This window comes from Macaca nemestrina, chromosome 5 (assembly GCF_043159975.1).
Source record: "Macaca nemestrina isolate mMacNem1 chromosome 5, mMacNem.hap1, whole genome shotgun sequence".
Classification (NCBI taxonomy): domain Eukaryota; kingdom Metazoa; phylum Chordata; class Mammalia; order Primates; family Cercopithecidae; genus Macaca; species Macaca nemestrina.
Window position 1 is genome coordinate 47,338,881 of NC_092129.1, and position 18,179 is coordinate 47,357,059.

Below are 18,179 nucleotides of genomic sequence, written 5' to 3' on the forward strand. Positions count from 1 at the left end.
AGTCATCTCCCATCAGGTCCCTCCATTGACATTTGGGTATTATGGGAATTACAATTCAAGATGAGATTTGGATGGGAACACAGAGCCAAAGCATATCACCTACTTAATTTGATTAAGTTACAGAGTAAGCATTTTGTTGATTTTTTTCCTGCAAAAATTAAAAGATAAATGTACCTTCTCTTAACATACTTGAATTACACATCTGTCTGCTTTTGCTATTTTTGCTGTTTTCCAAGGTAAAACAGGCATATCACTGTATTAAAATTTTTAATTTTTTCTAAAGAATACAAGCAGAAAATTTTGTGGTATACAAATTGCTATGCAGCAGAGAGTATTCTATTTCCATTCAAAAAAGAGCTATTACTAACTATATATTAAATGAGTAGAGGATAATATAATCTCTTACCCTTATTCAGCATAAGTAATTTAGAGAAATGCATATTATTATTATTGTATTGGTAAACTAAGAAAATTAAGTCAAAGTATGAGATGAAATATGCTAAATATCAATGAAGTGTCACTTGCCACTGGAGGCTGAGGTTAGGGGCCTCACGAAAGTCGAGCTGTTACATAATCACATGTATAATACACATATTGAATTGGTGCCAAGGTAAAGAGATGACCCACCAATTCAATCCCTCACAAGTGAAACATCAGGTTGGCTGAGACATTACACGCTGCAAGGAAATAAATTACTCACCCTTTGGCAGGGCATTTTGTGCCACAGAGAAATAATTTTCTAAAGGGCACCTTGGTAGTATGAAAGGAGGATTTAAGAAGTTTCCAGAGAGAGCCATAAACCCTTCAAGATCCCCAGCCACATAGCTAGCTGACTGTGTCTGTGTGACAAATGAAAACAGAAGCTGTTTAAAGATTTGGACACAGGCTACTCAGGAGCTCAGAGGTCACCTAGACTAATATGGTCAAAAATCAGTGGTACCTAGAGTATGTGGCTACTTCCCAAATATCTGCTATAACTCGTTTTTAACCAATTTTTCCCATCAAAACTCCAGAACTGATCAGGTACAGTGGCTCACGCATGTAATGCCAGTGCTTTGGGAGGCCAAGGCAGGAGGGTTTCTTGAGACCAAGAGTTCAAGACCCACCTGGGCAATTTGGTGATACCCTATCTTTACAAAAATAAAAATAGAAAAACTAGGTGCAGTGGTGTGCCTGTATTCCTAGCTACTCAGGAGACTGAGGCAAATCAATTGCTTGAGCCCAGAAGTTCAAGGTTACAGTGAGCTATTATCATGTTACTGTACTCCAGCCTGGGCGACAGAGTGAGGCCTTGTCTCGGCAGGGGGGGGGAAAACAAAAACAAAAACAAAAACAAAAAACCTGCCAGAGTATTTTATGCTCGTGACCTGATTAAAACACCAGTCATTACTACCCACTGTAATGCATCTCACATCCCTGAAGTTATCTATATCTGCAGTCTTCTCTTTAATTGTATTTCTGGATATTTATTATCCAAGGGAAGAAAAAAAGTCAACTTAGAATATTTATCCAGTTTGTTGATGATAATTCTGCTGAAAGTGTCAGTGGTCTTTAGTTGCTGAAGAACTCTAAGAGATGAGGACCCAAGGTTGTCTGTTTCCCCCCTCTCTACCTAGATGCTTCAAAGGGACTTTTTAGAACACCAAGTACATTATAATATGCATTGCCTTGAATTTTACTGTATAGTAGTATCCAAGGAAACTGTTTCTAGAAATTCTTTAACTTTTGATAACCAGAAAGATATGAGAACATCCCTTTGGCTACTCATTTTACATTTGCCCAGAAAGCCATGGATCGTTGTTTAAAACAAGCGAAAGGAATGAGTTCTATGTGGGAGCCAAATTTCTAGCCTAAATATCTAAGTGTATCTTTTCCCCCCTGAATCGTTAAATAGCTCTAATAAGACCAAGGTTGAACACAACCCCATACAATCTACGGTAAACATAATATCAATACTTAGAAATGGGTGTATTATTATTTTTCAAACATGCTACTTGAATGTGTTCTCTGGTAGATGAAAGGATTAGATATCAAAAGTTAAATTCACTACTTGAGATTTTTCAGAATGTTTCTCACTCCAAGTTTTGAAAACCTTCTTGGCTACTTATTCACCACCTTCCTTCACTATATTTGCTGAACCAGCCTTGGCCCATAAGAGTCTTTCTCTTAGGAGTATTAGACAAGTTGGCATTCGATACATTTTCTGTCCTAACAACCCCCGTAGGCCCACTTTCAGCACTTGTGTGTTACTTGCAACACCCTTTCTCCATTACAATTAAAATGTTATTTATTTTAAATGAGGAAATTGCAAATTTTACTGAGAATTAAAACATTTTCAATTCATAATTACAGTTTTTTTTTTTTTTTAAAGGTAAGCATATACCTCTGGTTAGTGAAAGATGGAAGTGAAAGGAAGGCAGGGCTAAGGATGGGATGAAAGTTTACAGAGCTGATTAGGAATCTGCTCATCTAACAAGAGTGAAGGTTTTTTTCCTTATTGTACTAGCATAGAATGGATTCTTAAAGAATCAGGGCAGTTATCAAGCTGAAAATTCTAAGGAATTTTGGCTTGGATTATCCAGAGTGATAGTTTTCCAGGCTAAAATGCACCAGAAGAGGTCTATCATGAACTCCCTTTTGTGATATATGAAGATTTCTTGAACTGGCACTAGCTTTTCAGGATGACGTAAAAGCTTTAATTCTGTGTTCAATCTTTTGGGCCATTTTAGCTTCTACCTTTCATGGACAATGTTAAACAAAGCTTCAAGTACCATGAAAAGTAAAACCTGATTGTCCTGGTTCTGGTCACATCTTAATGCTCTTTCCAGAAAGCTAGAAGAGCATATATTTCCTAGGTGATATGAAGATTAGCAAAGGGGAAAAAAATGATAGAAAGCAAAGGGCAGGCGTGGTGGCTCATGCGTGTAATCCTAGCACTTTGGGAGGTTGAGGTGTGCGGATCACGAGCTTAGGAGTTTGAGACCAGCCTGGCAAATATGGTGAAGCCCGCCTCTACTAAAAGTACAAAAATTAACCAGGCATGGTGGCACGTGCCTGTAATCCCAGCTACTCAGGAGGTTGAGGCAGGAGAATTGCTTGAACCCAGGAGGCAGAGGTTGCAGTGAGCTGAGATCGCACCATTGCACTCCAGCTTGGGCGATAGAGCCAGACTCCATCTTGAAACGAAAGAAACAGAGATTGAAATGAGAAATCAGACAGATTTTCTTGGTTGTCAACGTAGAACTCCATTAAAGTTTGTGATTTTAGTCCTGCTTCTAACACCGAAATCTATAAGTAGATGGAGGAAACAAAACAAAACAAAAAACAAAAGCCTCAACCTCAGAATTTAAGAGGGAATAGCCATGTTTTCTCACATTAGCCTCCAGGTGCATTTGACTCTCTGTCTTCATTTTCTACTGCTCCTTCCTGAAGTGTTCAGAATTTCTTTCCATATTGCTTGTGTGTGCTGTTACAGATCCAGGTGCCTGCCACACTGCCCGCTACTAAACTCTAAAAGGGATATTTTGTCCTGGAGGAATTTTGGTATAATGTTTATTGCTAGACTAACTTAAATTCATGGGAAAAAAAAAAGGGCTAGTTACTACAAATAGTAAAATAATCTGTTATGAGAATCCTATTCTTATTTAAAATAGAAATGTATCTCAAGATTATAGGATTGACCATATATATATTATAAATACAATACCTTAAAATTTAAAGTATATTCATTCCTAAGAATTCTAATTTGTTACTCTTATTATCTAATTTTGTTCCATAGCATCACAATTCATAGTGGAAGGTAGAACATTTAAATGACTTCTCCTCTCCAGTGTTTCCAAAAATTATTAAGTACCTGTATATTTACAGACCACAATGGTTACTTAAAAATAGACAATGTCATTTAGTGTTATATAATTATGATACAGGACAGCACTATACAATCTAAAAAACTGTTTTATTAAGTCAGTCTTATCTTAAACATTATCCTCTCTGACTGTGGTTAGCATCTGATTCTCAAAATAATTCACATTTTAGTACCCAACAAGGCTAAGAAACTGAGTCTGTGACCTGATTCTTTTCTGATATCCTCAGAACACCAGACTCAACCTCTGACTTTTTTTTCCGGGATATATAGCATGCAGAAAAACTACTAGGTGTTACAAAAGAATAATAGAGTATTAAGGGAAGCAACATTCAGCAATTTTTCCTTCTACCCAGAACTAAAAATCATTTGCTAAATGTGAGGACCTCTAATAAATAATACCTGGATTAATGCCTAGGAACGAAAGACCTTCATTGAAGTTTATATTCCCCTCCAGCTCTAAAATGTGTCTCTGTTAAACAATTGTTTAAGAATACACAGTTACCTATATTTCTAGCTGTGTGACAGAAATACCTCCAAGAACAAATTCTGGAAATTCTGACCCCGTTAAAGGAAAATAGAGTAAGCTGAGACAATGCGGACTTCCTTCTCTAGAGCTGCAGCCTCCATCATCTGTAGCCTCTATTTACCTTACCTCAGGCTTCCTTCAGTCCACTCTACTGTGTAACTGCCACACTCTCTTCAAAACTTAAAATAATCTAGTAACCAATTCAAATTATTTACACACTTTTGCCTATTCAAAGTGCTGGTGGTACAAAGTATATTTGCTTATTGAAAGGATTTACTATATTGGCAACCTGACTAGGGAATGTAGTAAGTATGGAAAGGCTTTGAAAAGCAATGAGATTTAGTCATGTAGAGTGTGAGAATGAAATCCTAACTGAGTGATATCTATTCCTTAATTCCTGTGAAGGAGGATCAGCCTGCAAAGCCTGCTCTGAGGGATTCTGAGTATAGAAGAAAATCTTCCCTTACTCTGAGACTTGTAATGCCCTAGCATAGGCCAGGAGAGTGTGCAGCCGGTGCCCTCTCCAACTCTTCCTCCCCAACCTGGAGCACAGAGACCTTCACGAGATGCTTGTTTGCATTCTAAATAATTGAAATTGATTTATATTTATTAGAACTTTTCTTTTGTTAAATTAGAACTTCCCAGCCAGTCACGATGGCTCATGCCTGTAATCCCAGTGCTTTGGGAGGCTGAGGCAGGAGAATCATTTGAGGCCAGGAGTTCTAGAACAGCTAGGGCAACATAGCGAAATCCTCATCTCCACAAAACATTATTTAGATGTGGTGGCACATGCCTGTTGTCCTAGCTACGTAAGAAGTTGAGGCAGGAGGATTGCTTGAGCCCAGTAGTTCAAGGCTGCAGTGAGCTACAGTTGCACCACTGTACTCAAGCCTGGGCAACAGAGTAAGACCCTGTCTCTTAAAAAAAAAAAAAAAACTTCTCTACCCTATCTAACATTTCAAAGAAATAGATCATTAGGATTCATTTCCTTTACAAATTACTTAATTACCAATAAAGTATTAGTAATAAATTATATAGTAATAAAATCATATTTATGTAAATATGTATATAACCATATATTAATATCAAATGACAATAGTAATAACTGCAATGCACTATTACTTAGGTCGTTATATGCCTTATTCATACCTCTCAGAGATCAACGTATTTGAATTTCCCAAGAATTTTTTTTTTTTTTTTTTTTTTTGAGACGGAGTTTCATACTGTCACCCAGGGTGGAGTACAATGGCGCTATTTTGGCTCACAGCAACTTCTGCCTTCTGAGTTCAAGCAATTCTCCTGCCATAGCCTCCTAAGTTGCTGGGATTACAAGTGCCAACCACCACATCTGGCTAATTTTTTGTGTTTTTAGTAGAGACGGGGTTTCGCTATGTTGGCCAGGCTGGTCTTGAACTCCTGACCTTGTGATCCACCTGCCTCGGCCTCCCAAAGTGTTGGGATTGTAGGTGTGAGCCACCACGCCTGGCCCCCAGGAATTTTTTTATGGGCTGGTCATCTACTTGAAATCAATGACCAAATGTAGTCAGTACTTTTATAGTGGCTTTTTTCTGCAAGTCAAAATATGTAATGCTTCTTCAGTAATTTAAATAGGAATTTATAGACAGCACCTATTAAGTATCAGGGCTTGTGCTCAGAGCTTGTTAATCACCAAACAACAAGCTAAACCCAGAGGAAAATCAGCCTAGTCATTTTACTGTGATCAGGACCCATCATGTAGAAATTAAGCTCCTTTAGGCCGGGCGCGGTGGCTCAAGCCTGTAATCCCAGCACTTTGGGAGGCCGAGACGGGCGGATCACGAGGTCAGGAGATCGAGACCATCCTGGCTAACACGGTGAAACCCCGTCTCTACTAAAAAATACAAAAAACTAGCCGGGCGAGGTGGCGGGCGCCTGTAGTCCCAGCTATTCGGGAGGCTGAGGCAGGAGAATGGCGTAAACCCGGGAGGCAGAGCTTGCAGTGAGCTAAGATCCGGCCACTGCACTCCAGTCTGGGCGACAGAGCCAGACTCCATCTCAAAAAAAAAAAAAAAAAAAAAAAAAAAAAAGAAATTAAGCTCCTTTTCTATAATAATATTTGCTAATAATATAATTTATTCTGAAAACTAAGGGCTACTTTGAATCTTTGTATTAAGACATAAAACATAACCTTAGACATATTTTGCAAATTTATGCACATCTAAAGAGAGTACTGTTAAGACTTTTCCCCACTTTTTCCATTGTACAAGCTATAATGTAGTTTTCTTGATGAATACTCCATATTCAAAAGGAACGTATAAGTTTTAATGATCCCTTAAAAGGAGTGTCATAAGTTTTACATTTATGCCGTTCCATAATAGACTCTTTGTTCTATGAATACAAGGATGGTCTACCTTGTTCGCCGTTGAATCTCCAACTCCTAAAACACAGTGCCTCCTGCTTAGCAGTGCTTAATAAATTATCACTGAATTAATTACCCTTCCTGAAAACTTCCCTCACTTCCCTACTGAACTTAAGGTTCAGTTCAAGCCCCAGATCCCCTAAAAAGCCCTCCCTTATGTAGATATACTGCTTAATATTTTACTGGGACACAACTTCAGCAACTTATTTGCATGCTTTTCAGAAACTTTTCCATTAAATGTGTTTTCATTTCATTCCTATTACCTCTTAATTTGACTGCTCACTCCTATTTTAATCTCCCCATCTCCAAACACATTTAACACATTAGAGTATACATGTAAGCATTCAATTAACTCATGTAGACTACATGGTTGATTGATCTTGATTACCATTCATTCCATCAATAAACATTCATCAAGTTCCTGCATAATTCTTGAAATAGTCAGCACAGCATTGAATACACAAATATCCCTGTTCTCTTGGAGCTTATTATCTGCTAGTAAGAGACCATCAAGCAAAGGAATAAATGAATAAATGAGGAATACAAGAATGTCAGATACTGAAGAGTGCTGTGAAAAAAAGTACATATGTGAAAGGGAGTGACTAAAGGTTAAAATTTAAAAAAATAAATAACGGTTGCTGAGGGCCTCTCTGAGGAGTTAACAGTTGGTCTGAGACCAGAATGATAGGTAGGAAGGTGTTATGGAAAGATCTGGGAGAAGAGCATTCAGCATGGTATTGGGCTGGAATGAGCTGGACACATTGAGAATTAAAGGGGTGTGTGTGTATTTGAGGGTCATGATTGTGAGAACTTCTGTTCAGAACATCTGGGATGTGAAATGCTGCCGAGTGAAGATACAGCCCAATGAAGATGTCCTATGAGCAATATATGTTGCAATCCTGGTGGGGGTTAGGGGAGAGAAAGGGCAGAACCAAATATAAAAATCACTATGTAGTGCTTATATTTTAGAAGTGTTAGTACCCCAAGTGGCAGTGTAACCATAGAAGAGATAGAAACCCAGGACCTAGTCAGGACATGTAAACCTTTTTTAGAGTAAAGCAGAAGAATCTACTAGAGAGACCAAGAAGGAATCCCCAGCAAACTAGGAAGAAAACTGGGAGAAAATGACCTCGAGAATGAAGGGCTGTTTGATTGTGTTGAGTGCTGCTGAGAGGTCTAGTAAAGTGGTCATGGGAAACTCAGCAATATTGGAGTCGCCATCATTCTTACAAGAGTTGTCATAGTGGGGTCACTGATGTGGATAGCAATCTGTTTGGACTGGGTGGAGATGAGAAGGTGTCAGAAAAAGTGGAGGCAGTGAAAGTTAACCATTTCAAGAAGTTTTATTGGGAAAAGGAATAAAGAGATTGAAGCTGGAAGAAAATTGGAGGTTAAGGGAAGAATTTTTTTGTTTGTTCTTTAAAAAAGTGTTTTAACAGTATGCTTGTAAGTTAATGGCAATAACCAAGTATAGAGGAATAGAGAGAAAGATTGATGGCACCTCAAGGAGAGAGTTAAAATGCAGAAGCAAATGCCATGAAAAGTTAAAAGGTATTGACTTCTATGATACAAATGACAGATTTTGATAAGCACAAGAAGTGACTATAAATATGAAGACTCTCTCTCATTATGGAAATATTTCTGTATTAAAATCTTGAAAGGCTAAAGTAGGCCAGGTGGAGCCACATGATTTTGCTGATTTGGTGCCATGTTTCACCTGCAAAAATACCACTTTTCTATGGCCCAAGCTAATATACTATGAATATAACTGTAATATACATATGTAAAATAGCTCAGAATACACAAATTGAAACAGATGATGAGCTTATGTGTGTTTTCCATTTTCTATTTTGTTAAAATATGTATGGAAAGTTTTAACATAATTTTAGGACAAATATATGGGAAATACTAAATACTTCTAGAATTGAATGTTGCTTATTTCAGCTTGGCTTTTAGGTTAAGTCATAATGAATGCTGAACAGAACAGGCAAAGACAGAATCAGATCCCTGTGGTTATTTTAGTTTTATCAGAGCCTTTATGTTATCTTCTAAAGGATTAAAGTGTCTGCTACATACTGTAAGATTCATTTCTTTAAGATCTTTGTTTCTTAGTGACTTTGATGTAAAAAAATTAAAATTAAAATGAATCCATGTATTTTATAAGATTTCTCTTTAAAGATGTGTCAGTTGGCTTAAATATTTATATTTTCTTTTGTCACAGGCTTATTTATATTCATCTTCCACTGTGCTATGAAGGAGAATGTTCAGAAACAGTGGCGGCGGCATCTCTGCTGTGGTAGATTTCGGTTAGCAGATAACTCAGGTAAAGGATTGTTGATTAAATTATACATCTTAAAGTAGATGGGAAAGTTTGTCATTCAGTCTTCCATTGTCAAAGCAACCCAGTCCCAGTGGTAGCAAGCTGTTGAAGTGGAGCATGTGAAGATGCCTATTTGGAATCACAGAATATCAGGGCTGGAAGAGATCTGAGAATTTTGGGCCCAACCCTTCTATTCTGCAGAGGGGAAGCATGAGTTAAATGAGTTCCCCGAGGTTTGATGTCTAATTTAACAACCCATATACCCAGAGCTTCCACTATGCAAGACTCACCTTTCCACATTTTTAAGACCCCTGATTACATTATTAGGCAAATAGATTTTTTCTCAGTATTAAAAAAAAAAAGAAAAGAAAAAACTGAAAAAAACCTACTTTGTCTTTTTTCTTTATCTTTCTTTTTCTTTTTACTGTTAGTGGTTACTTCTCATCCTTGGTATATTGAAAGTGAGATTTTAAATAGTACATATACAAGATCAAAGTAAGAAATTATCAATTTCCTCTTATTGTTTACATGTCAGTCTCCTCTCTGAGCCATTGCCAGCATATCAGAAAATCAGATGCTCCAGATAAATAATGCAGTGATGATTTTTTCAGAGCAGTTCATATTCCCTGTAAAGCAGATTGATACAGTGGTGTCATTTTTCTTTCAGATTGGAGTAAGACAGCTACCAATATCATCAAGAAAAGTTCTGATAATCTAGGAAAATCTTTGTCTTCGAGCTCCATTGGTTCCAACTCAACCTATCTTACATCCAAATCTAAATCCAGCTCTACCACCTATTTCAAAAGGAATAGCCACACAGGTGAGTCTAAAGATGTCCTCAAGTTTAGTTCTCATCACATTTTTCATTGCAAAAACTGGCATATCATGAAGATTGATGAATCACAGTGCCTGAGAGGGTACATCTTTTAGATTTATGAAAATAAAAATGTTTGAAGATGTCACCAAACACCTTTATGAATATTTTGTCCTTTTAAAAATTTTGTAACCCAAACTCTAGCTATATAACCATAATAATTCACTCTGTATATTATTGTAACTTCATCATTTAATTCAAAAACTTGATTATCTTTAAAAATTATGGTATTTTATTTTAAAAGTTATATATTTTTAAAATTAAAAATTGAATTACAGGTTATTTCAGCATGGTATGATAGTTATTGGAAAAGTTGTCATGGGAACAGGAAGAAACAATATCTAGGATGTACATTTTATTTAAGAGTTAATTCCTTAACCATTACAAATGTTATTGATGACTGCCCTTTAAATTGCTGATTACATATGAAAAGAACATAATATTTGGACGGTGATACAGGGCTATAAGAATCACTGTCTTTCATAATATCCTGTTTTTTCACGATATTTGCAATTACTGCACATTCTGACACTGAACATGTATGTGAAAAATCCTGAAGACACCATGGAAATAAAGAAGAATTTAAGCCAGGTGCTGTGACACATGCCTGGAGTCCCAGCTGCTCTGGAGGCTAAGATGGGGGGATTGCTTGTGCCCTGGAGTTCAGGCTGCAGTGAGATATGATTGAGCCACTGCACCACAGCCTGGGCAACATAGCAAGACCCCATCTCAAAAAAATAGTAATATTTTGCAGCACTTGATAGTGAATGATGTGAAAATGTGTAACCTTTTCATATTTTCAAAGGGAAATAATAGAATTGCTGCTTTTAAATTAAACCCCTGGCAGACAGCTGTCAACATTTAAAACAGAGCACTTTCCTAATTAAAGATAATTCTAAAAGGATAATGGAAATAACTTTTTAATTTTTAATTTGTTTAGCTATTAAACATGAGCAGAGGTGAATGGCACAAAGAAGATTAATACTTGGCTTTTTGCAAATAGGGAGTAAGGTGTGTGATGCATCTGTAATTATTCATATTGCAAATACTTGAATTGCAGATGACCCTGGTGTACATTTGAATGCTTATACATGTCCCTGTTTGCACCATCTTCTACGTCTTGCCACTGGAGTGGCCACTGCCTGGGATTCATGATAGTACTATGGAAAAAGTGTTGAGTGTTTAGAGAGTTCGTTAATTCCAAAATTAATTAAAAATCCAAGAACTTGGAGCAACTTAGGACAGCAGTTCTTAAAGTTTCTTGGAGTCTAGGACATTTTGACATTTTGGGGGGAACTGAATGAAGGCTATTCTCTTCCAGAAAAAAAGGTACATATTTTGAATCATCTTCACAATTTTGCATAAAATTAAAGAAGTTTGTGTACCTCTGCTTAAGAATACCTGTGTAAAGAAATTGATGGCAGGTGTATAGTCTAAGATAGATTATTCTACTCATTTGGTGGTTCCTTGGCACAAAATATCTTTTGCTTATAATGAATTTTTTTCACTTTATTTAACCATACTTAAAATTTGATACTGATTTTGCCTCCCCTTCTGAAATACAAATACTTAATGCCTTATCAGTTATGAATAAATAGGAATTAAACCAATCGAATTGCTTTCCTCTTAAACAGCTGAAAATAGCTGGCCTGAAGAAATGCCAGTCTTAAAAGAGGAAAGAAGATAACAAGGCAGTTAGTTTGGAACATGAGGCATTTTGAAAATATTAAGGAAAGAAAGGGCTATAGGATTCGGGGAAAAACAGACTAGAAGATAAAAGAGGAAATGCAGAGATGGAGGTCCAAAGGCAGACTTTACTATTTTAAAATATTGTGTGTTCTTCTTTTTATTTCATCTGTTGTTTTTATTTTATTTTATTTTATTTTATTTTATTTTATTTTATTTTATTTTATTTTTTTTATTTTTTGAGACAGGGTCTCACTCTGTTTACCAGGCTGGAGTGCAATGGCACACTCACGGTAGAGGCTTACTGCAGCCTCTGCCTCCTGGGTTCAAGCAATCCTCCTACCTCAGCCTCCCGAGTAGCTAGAACTACAGGTGTGCACCACCACACCTGTCTAATTTTTGTATTTTTGTAGAGATGAGATTTCATCATCTTGCCCAGGCTAGTCTCAAACTCCTGGGCTCAAGGAATTTTCCTGCCTCAGCCTCCCAGAGTCCTGGGATTACAGATGTGAGCCACCACACTCAGCCTTTTATTATTATTATTATTATACTTTAAGTTCTAGGGTACATGTGCACAATGTGCAGGTTTGTTACATATGTATACATGAGCCATGTTGGTGTGCTGCACCCATTATCTCATCATTTACATTAGAATGCATTAATGTTCTTGTTTCCCTTAACAAAAAACCCTTGGGGCTAAATGGGTTCTTGACAACTAGGATGAGAATATAGTTAGTTATATGGCATTACTTCAATAGTATAATAAATCCTGGTTTACAGTCAACTGACTTCACATAGGCTTTGGCCACCCAGCCAGTTCTCAGTGGGACAGTTAGCATCCTGGGGATCACTCAGGGTATGGAAAACATCACTGCATATCATCATGGATATCTAGTTGGTTCATTTCTTGGAATTGATCTAGATATTCATATGTTTATGGTGTAGATAATGTCTCCTATGAGCATTCCTTCAACAAAAGTGGATCATTCAGGTAAACTTTCATTACTTTTTTGAATGCATGAATTTTTTGCAAGGTAATAAGAGAATATTTGCATGGATTAAGCTAAGATTCTTGCTGCATCAGCAAAATGGCTTGTTCTTTTCAGCTAGCACAATGACATTCCTGCACTGAACTGGAATTTCTGAAATCTTGAATGATAGTATGTGCTGTGCTGGTTCTTCTCTGCATGGGGTATCTGCAAGCCGCTCCTTCTAGGAAATGTACCATGGTCTGTAGTGAGTGGATCACACATTATGTAAAATAATGACAAAAAGCAGTACTTGAGAAAAGATTTGTTGTAGAAGGCATGAAATGCTTTATTTTTCCACTGCTCATATGGATTTCTGGATATGTCATGGTACATTCATAGAAGTCATCATATAAGTGAAATTGTCAATTCCAAGCCTGCTTTGTGAGAATTGTTATCTGCTTGAAATTTCAGCATAGGTCAAATAATAGTTCATACCCCTAGCCCCTGGTTTTCAGATTTGCGACTATAATCAAAGTCTTTATTACCCATAATGTACTATCTAACCAGAAGACTGGGAATAGCATATATAAAAATACAGCCCTCATTCAGAATTTTGCTTTATTAAACTGTGAAGACCCACTAAATTGGATCACATTGTTGAAATGAGGCTGTTCAAAATCTCTAAAAGTACATGCCACTAGAAGTTACAAAGGAAGCAGAGTGACTATATCCTTGTTATCTCTGAGGATATGTGGTTTTCTAAAAACACCGAACACTAATTATTCATTATTGATATATAAGTCAATAGAAAAATCCCCACCAGAAAACCAATGGCTAGTGAATATATGAACTGAAAGGAAGCTCAGAATCAATCAGCTTGCTGAGAGCCTAATGGGGAGGGGCCTTTTGTCATGACTTCTTGAGCCTTTTCCTCACCAATATTGGAAAATGCTTCAGTTGTTCCACCATGCTTCAGTTTGTCCGTTCTTTCCATGAACCATCTATTCTTTTCTCTGGCATCCTTTAGTGTAGGTTGAATATCCCATTTCCCTTTTTAGCCCTCATCGTATTTAGTGTCTGCTTCAACACAAGATAATAGTTAAGCAATTTGAATAGTTTCCAGAGACAACAGATATCATGATGATAATGGCTTTTACCAATTATTGATGGATTTTAAATGTTTTGTCACATACTGAGTCCAGCATACTCAAAATGTAAAAAGCCTTGGAGTGAAGATTCCAATTTCGGAGCCATGATTTCTAAAAGTTTTTCAGGATAGAGTTTTTGCCTCTTCCACAATGTATGAAGAAGGTACATAGGAAACTGAATACTTTATAAAAGTTCATATCTTCTTTATCAGTGTAAAGTTTCTATAATTTGGTTAATTTGAGGGTAGAATTTTTCCCTAAAGTGTATTTGGAGAGGGAGGAACTTAAAAGATATTTGTAGGATACATGAAGACAACCATATGTGTTTATAGATAATAGAGTGTAAATGAGTTTCAGAGCATTCTGAGTCAATTTTAGAAAGCTTTTCTGTATAAGGAAATAACATTTAAATATATGATGCTGAAAATTTTAGAAAAAATTATTTAGCAGTCTTTTACTACTATCAGTTGCTATAATAGTGCTGTTAGCAATAACATCGTTCTGAAACTATAAGATAATTAATACAAATAAATCATTTTCTATTAAAATATTTCTGGTAATAACTTTGATTGCTATAATTAAAAAATAATTCATAAGAAGTACCCTTTTTGCTATATTCCAATCATTTATCCAACTAAAAACCTTGGGAAAATACGTTCAAAGTAGCTTTTCATATTTACTTTCATTTGCTTTTATTCTCCAAAATCCTATAAATTTAATTTTGTAAAATTTTTTATTATGAAAAGTGTCAAACATATATAAAAAGTAGAGAGGATCCTATTATAAATCCCCTTGTACCCATCAATTTATAGCCAGTTATACACCCCTACCCATTTTTCCCTTCCTATATTTTTGAAAACATATCTTAGATATAATTTCTTCCACAAACATTTCAGCACATTCCAATTCCTTGGAATTTTGTACATCTTTCAAGCCATAGTGCATATATTTTTGAAGTGGTTTTCCAAATATTTTTTCATTGGCTCTGCTACATGCAAGAATATTTCTTACAGCTAGCCACAGTACAAATTACTAGAAGGCAAGTTGACACTCAGTGACTATCAGGAGTATTCTTAGAAGAAGAAAAACATGGAAGTTTAGTGTTGCCTATTACCTAATCTAAGAAAGAATTGGAGCTTTATTTTCTTTTGTTCTTCTTTAATGTGCAAAACGGAGTATACAGTATGGTGTAGGCATGCCACCAGCTCATCTTGAACCTAATTTCTTGTATCGTTTCTTGCAGACAATGCTTCCATGGACAAGTCCTTGTCAAAACTGGCCCATGCTGATGGAGATCAAACATCAATCATCCCTGTCCATCAGGTCATTGATAAGGTCAAGGGTTATTGCAATGCTCATTCAGACAACTTCTACAAAAACATTATCATGTCAGACACCTTCAGCCACAGCACAAAGTTTTAATGTCTTTAATGTAACAAAAAGAAATCAATCTGCAGAAATGTGAAGATTTCCAAGCAGTGAAAACTGCAACTAGCGATGTAAATGTGCTATTACCTAGGTAACTGCATATATATAAGGAATGTATTTTGTTAAGAAGGCTTTTGTGAAATTCATAATTTTTCTTTTTAATATATTTCTTCCATGGAAGAGTTGTCATCATCACTAAAACTTCAGTACTGAGAGCAACATGACTCAGTAGCCACAGAAGCTATGATTTTTAAAATGTATAATTGAATCAGAGTAATCATAATTCAGGGGAGACATTCAAATTAGAGACAAGGGAGAAGCAACGCTGAGGAAGACCCTAGATAGAGCTCATTTTAGTCCACCTAGTCATTATATCTGGCTGTACCCATTTTCTGCGTCTTCTTTCTCAACAATAAAAAATGTAACTATTTTGAATGCCCACAAATCCCATTCCAGTGTTACTTTCCGTGGATGCAGTACCATGTTCTCATTTTCAATGACATTTCAACCACAGGCAGAAAAGATTGTTTAGTGCTTGACCCAAAGGATTTTTTTATTATTTTAAATATTACTCCTTCAGAACCATAACATGCTTAAGAAAGTTTTCCCAAAATGTTGACCTAGTTAAATGAGGCTATATGAATTTCTAATATTTTACTTATTCTATTCAAGGCATAGGGCCAAAGCATTAAGTATAATTTAATCCCATACATTCGAGTTAAGTTTAGTGTTGATGTTCCATCAATGTGGACCTCCCAGGAGTTGTTTAAGAATGATCTTACACCTCTACTTTTGCCCCTCTACTGTATATTAAGCCCATAGGCTTGGGGGAGGAAGGAGAATTTCCATTAGGCAAGCTGTATGCAGTGGAATTTTCCTTTTAGGAGACACATAGTTGAGACTCTCTGGTTCTGTCCTTGCTTTGGAGACTTTAAGACATTTCCTAACACACAAATGAAAGCCTCGTATTTCCCCATTGAGAGTTTTGTTCCAAGGAATATGAAGTGAGACATATGGGTGAGTCATAATAATCAAAATAATTTATAAACAGCTGTGTCTGCAATAGCTAGTCTAAAAACTCCTTGTGTGTCAGTCCTCTGGTTATAGTATATAAGAGCCTAAGGAGGTCTGGCAAGATAGATGGTGTATTATTTATGGATCGGCTGCTGCATAGGAGCCTTGCATACTGTTATGCAGCTTACCTAACTCTCAGATTATTCTGAGTAATGCTTGCTTGCTAATGAATGTATAGGAGACCACACTGTAATTGTTCTTAGATGATGGAATCCATGTAGTTTCTTAGAAATCGGTCTCAGTGCATGCTGTACTTTTTCACATTTGCTCTGGGTTATCTGGGAAGTATCAGGTTCTGGGAGGCAACACCGTTAAGTGATAAGAAAAGGAGACGTTCTGGTAAAGCCAGTCTGATTAAACGCAAAGTTCAGAACCTGGAACCTAGAGGCCTTCCTCTCTGCCCCCCAAAAAAACAGGCAGTTTGCAGTCTGAGACATGGGAGAGCTTTCAGGCTACACAGCAACCCTAGGGACCTCTCACCTTTTGCTGAGCTTCAATCAGGAAGCTATTTGCCCGGCTCCAGCAGATGATGAGATAATGAGGTAGTGGGTTTTTTATTACTGTTCCATTTTGCAACATCCTGCAACACCATCCTGGGAGACAAGAGCATTACCCAGCGTGGCTTTCACAGGGGAAGGTTATATTCAGTAGAAAAGAATAGTAAATCTAAGGTCACTGAGATTCACTACAGCAAAGCCAAATCCTTTTCAATAGGCATATATTAACAGGCTGCTTATTTTGGCAGAGGTTACAACATATAGATGAAAATGAATCTTAGTCACTGAATATTCATATACATTTCCCTCAATACCTTAGACATTCATGGTAGATTTTAATTAGTTAGCTTTCTAACTAGTCAGATTTCTGCCCAAAGTTCTTAGTCAATAGTAATTAAGATATAGCTTCAAAAATGGCTTTGCTTTTGATTTCTACTCATATTCATATGGCTCCAGAAAAATATTTTTTTCATATTTGACAATGTCAGCTCCACTTTAGAAATTTTCAATAACCAGATGAGAAAAAATTAAGAAATTGCTCAACAGAAACATTTGTAAATGGATTTGAAAGATTGAGCCAAATTCTGTTGTCAGTTCTAAGCATGCAGTTCTCACCTCCATTTAGGCCCCCATCAGATGAGGGTCAGGAATTTAGCTGGGGAGCCTAAATTTAGTTCAGCCTACCTTTGCGAATAGCATCAATTCAGACTCTCTTTTCATTATGTTTTCTTTTCTTTTTCCCTGTTATTAAACTACATTGTGTTAGAGTTGTAGTCTAGGATCCTGAGATATTTTCCATTCTTGTCACCATTTACCGCATTGTAAAGATTTTTGTCTATTGTTGGCATAGATTCTTTTGTACATATTTATTTATTTGTGTTTATACATGTCAATTGGTTTCCTATCTTAGCTTGATATTGCCTAGCTTTGTTGTTTTAATTAACTTTCTATTAGAGAGACTGTATATATTTTTTCTAAATACTTTGTGAAATCATTTTTGGTAGCAATATCTTTGAATATGATGAATAAAAGTGACTGTGAGTGCAAATAGAATTAGCAGTGAGAAGCTACTCTAGCTAATTTGCCATTTTACTTAAATGGAAAGTGTTTTTCAAATAAATACTTATGTTGTTCACGTTCCAAGTTATTCAATTCCTTTATGAGTGAATGTTTTTACTTCTGACTCCTAAATAGGAAAAGATTATTTGACAGCTGGAAAATAATCTGCCACCAATTAAGCTAGTGACATAGGGCTACTTTGCCAAAACACTTGGAATGAGTATATTACACAGATCCAGTTCACTAAGGATTAATGCATTTTGAAGTTCTTAGAATTTCTTGGGATGACTGATGCAAAGCCAAGTTCTATAGCAGATTAAAAGTAATGCAGGT

The 18,179-nt window shown here is 36.4% G+C and overlaps 1 protein-coding gene across 9 annotated transcripts in view; it reads left to right on the forward strand.

The window, feature by feature from the left end:
- Positions 1 to 17,939, forward strand: part of LOC105465745 (adhesion G protein-coupled receptor G6) — a 135,537-nt gene extending 117,598 nt beyond the window's left edge. For 6 of the 9 annotated variants that reach the window (XM_011714313.3, XM_011714319.3, XM_011714314.3 and 3 more), the window contains 3 exons: positions 9,011 to 9,112; positions 9,777 to 9,929; positions 15,032 to 17,939. In XM_011714313.3, coding sequence (XP_011712615.2) covers positions 9,011 to 9,112; positions 9,777 to 9,929; positions 15,032 to 15,210 — 434 coding nt within the window. In that variant the 3' untranslated portion in view covers positions 15,211 to 17,939. Of the gene's footprint in view, positions 1 to 9,010; positions 9,113 to 9,776; positions 9,930 to 12,614; positions 12,661 to 15,031 lie in introns of all 9 variants that reach the window. The other 3 variants (XM_011714320.3, XM_011714322.3, XM_011714323.3) reach the window with 1 other exon arrangement.
- The last annotated feature ends 240 nt before the right edge of the window (positions 17,940 to 18,179 follow it).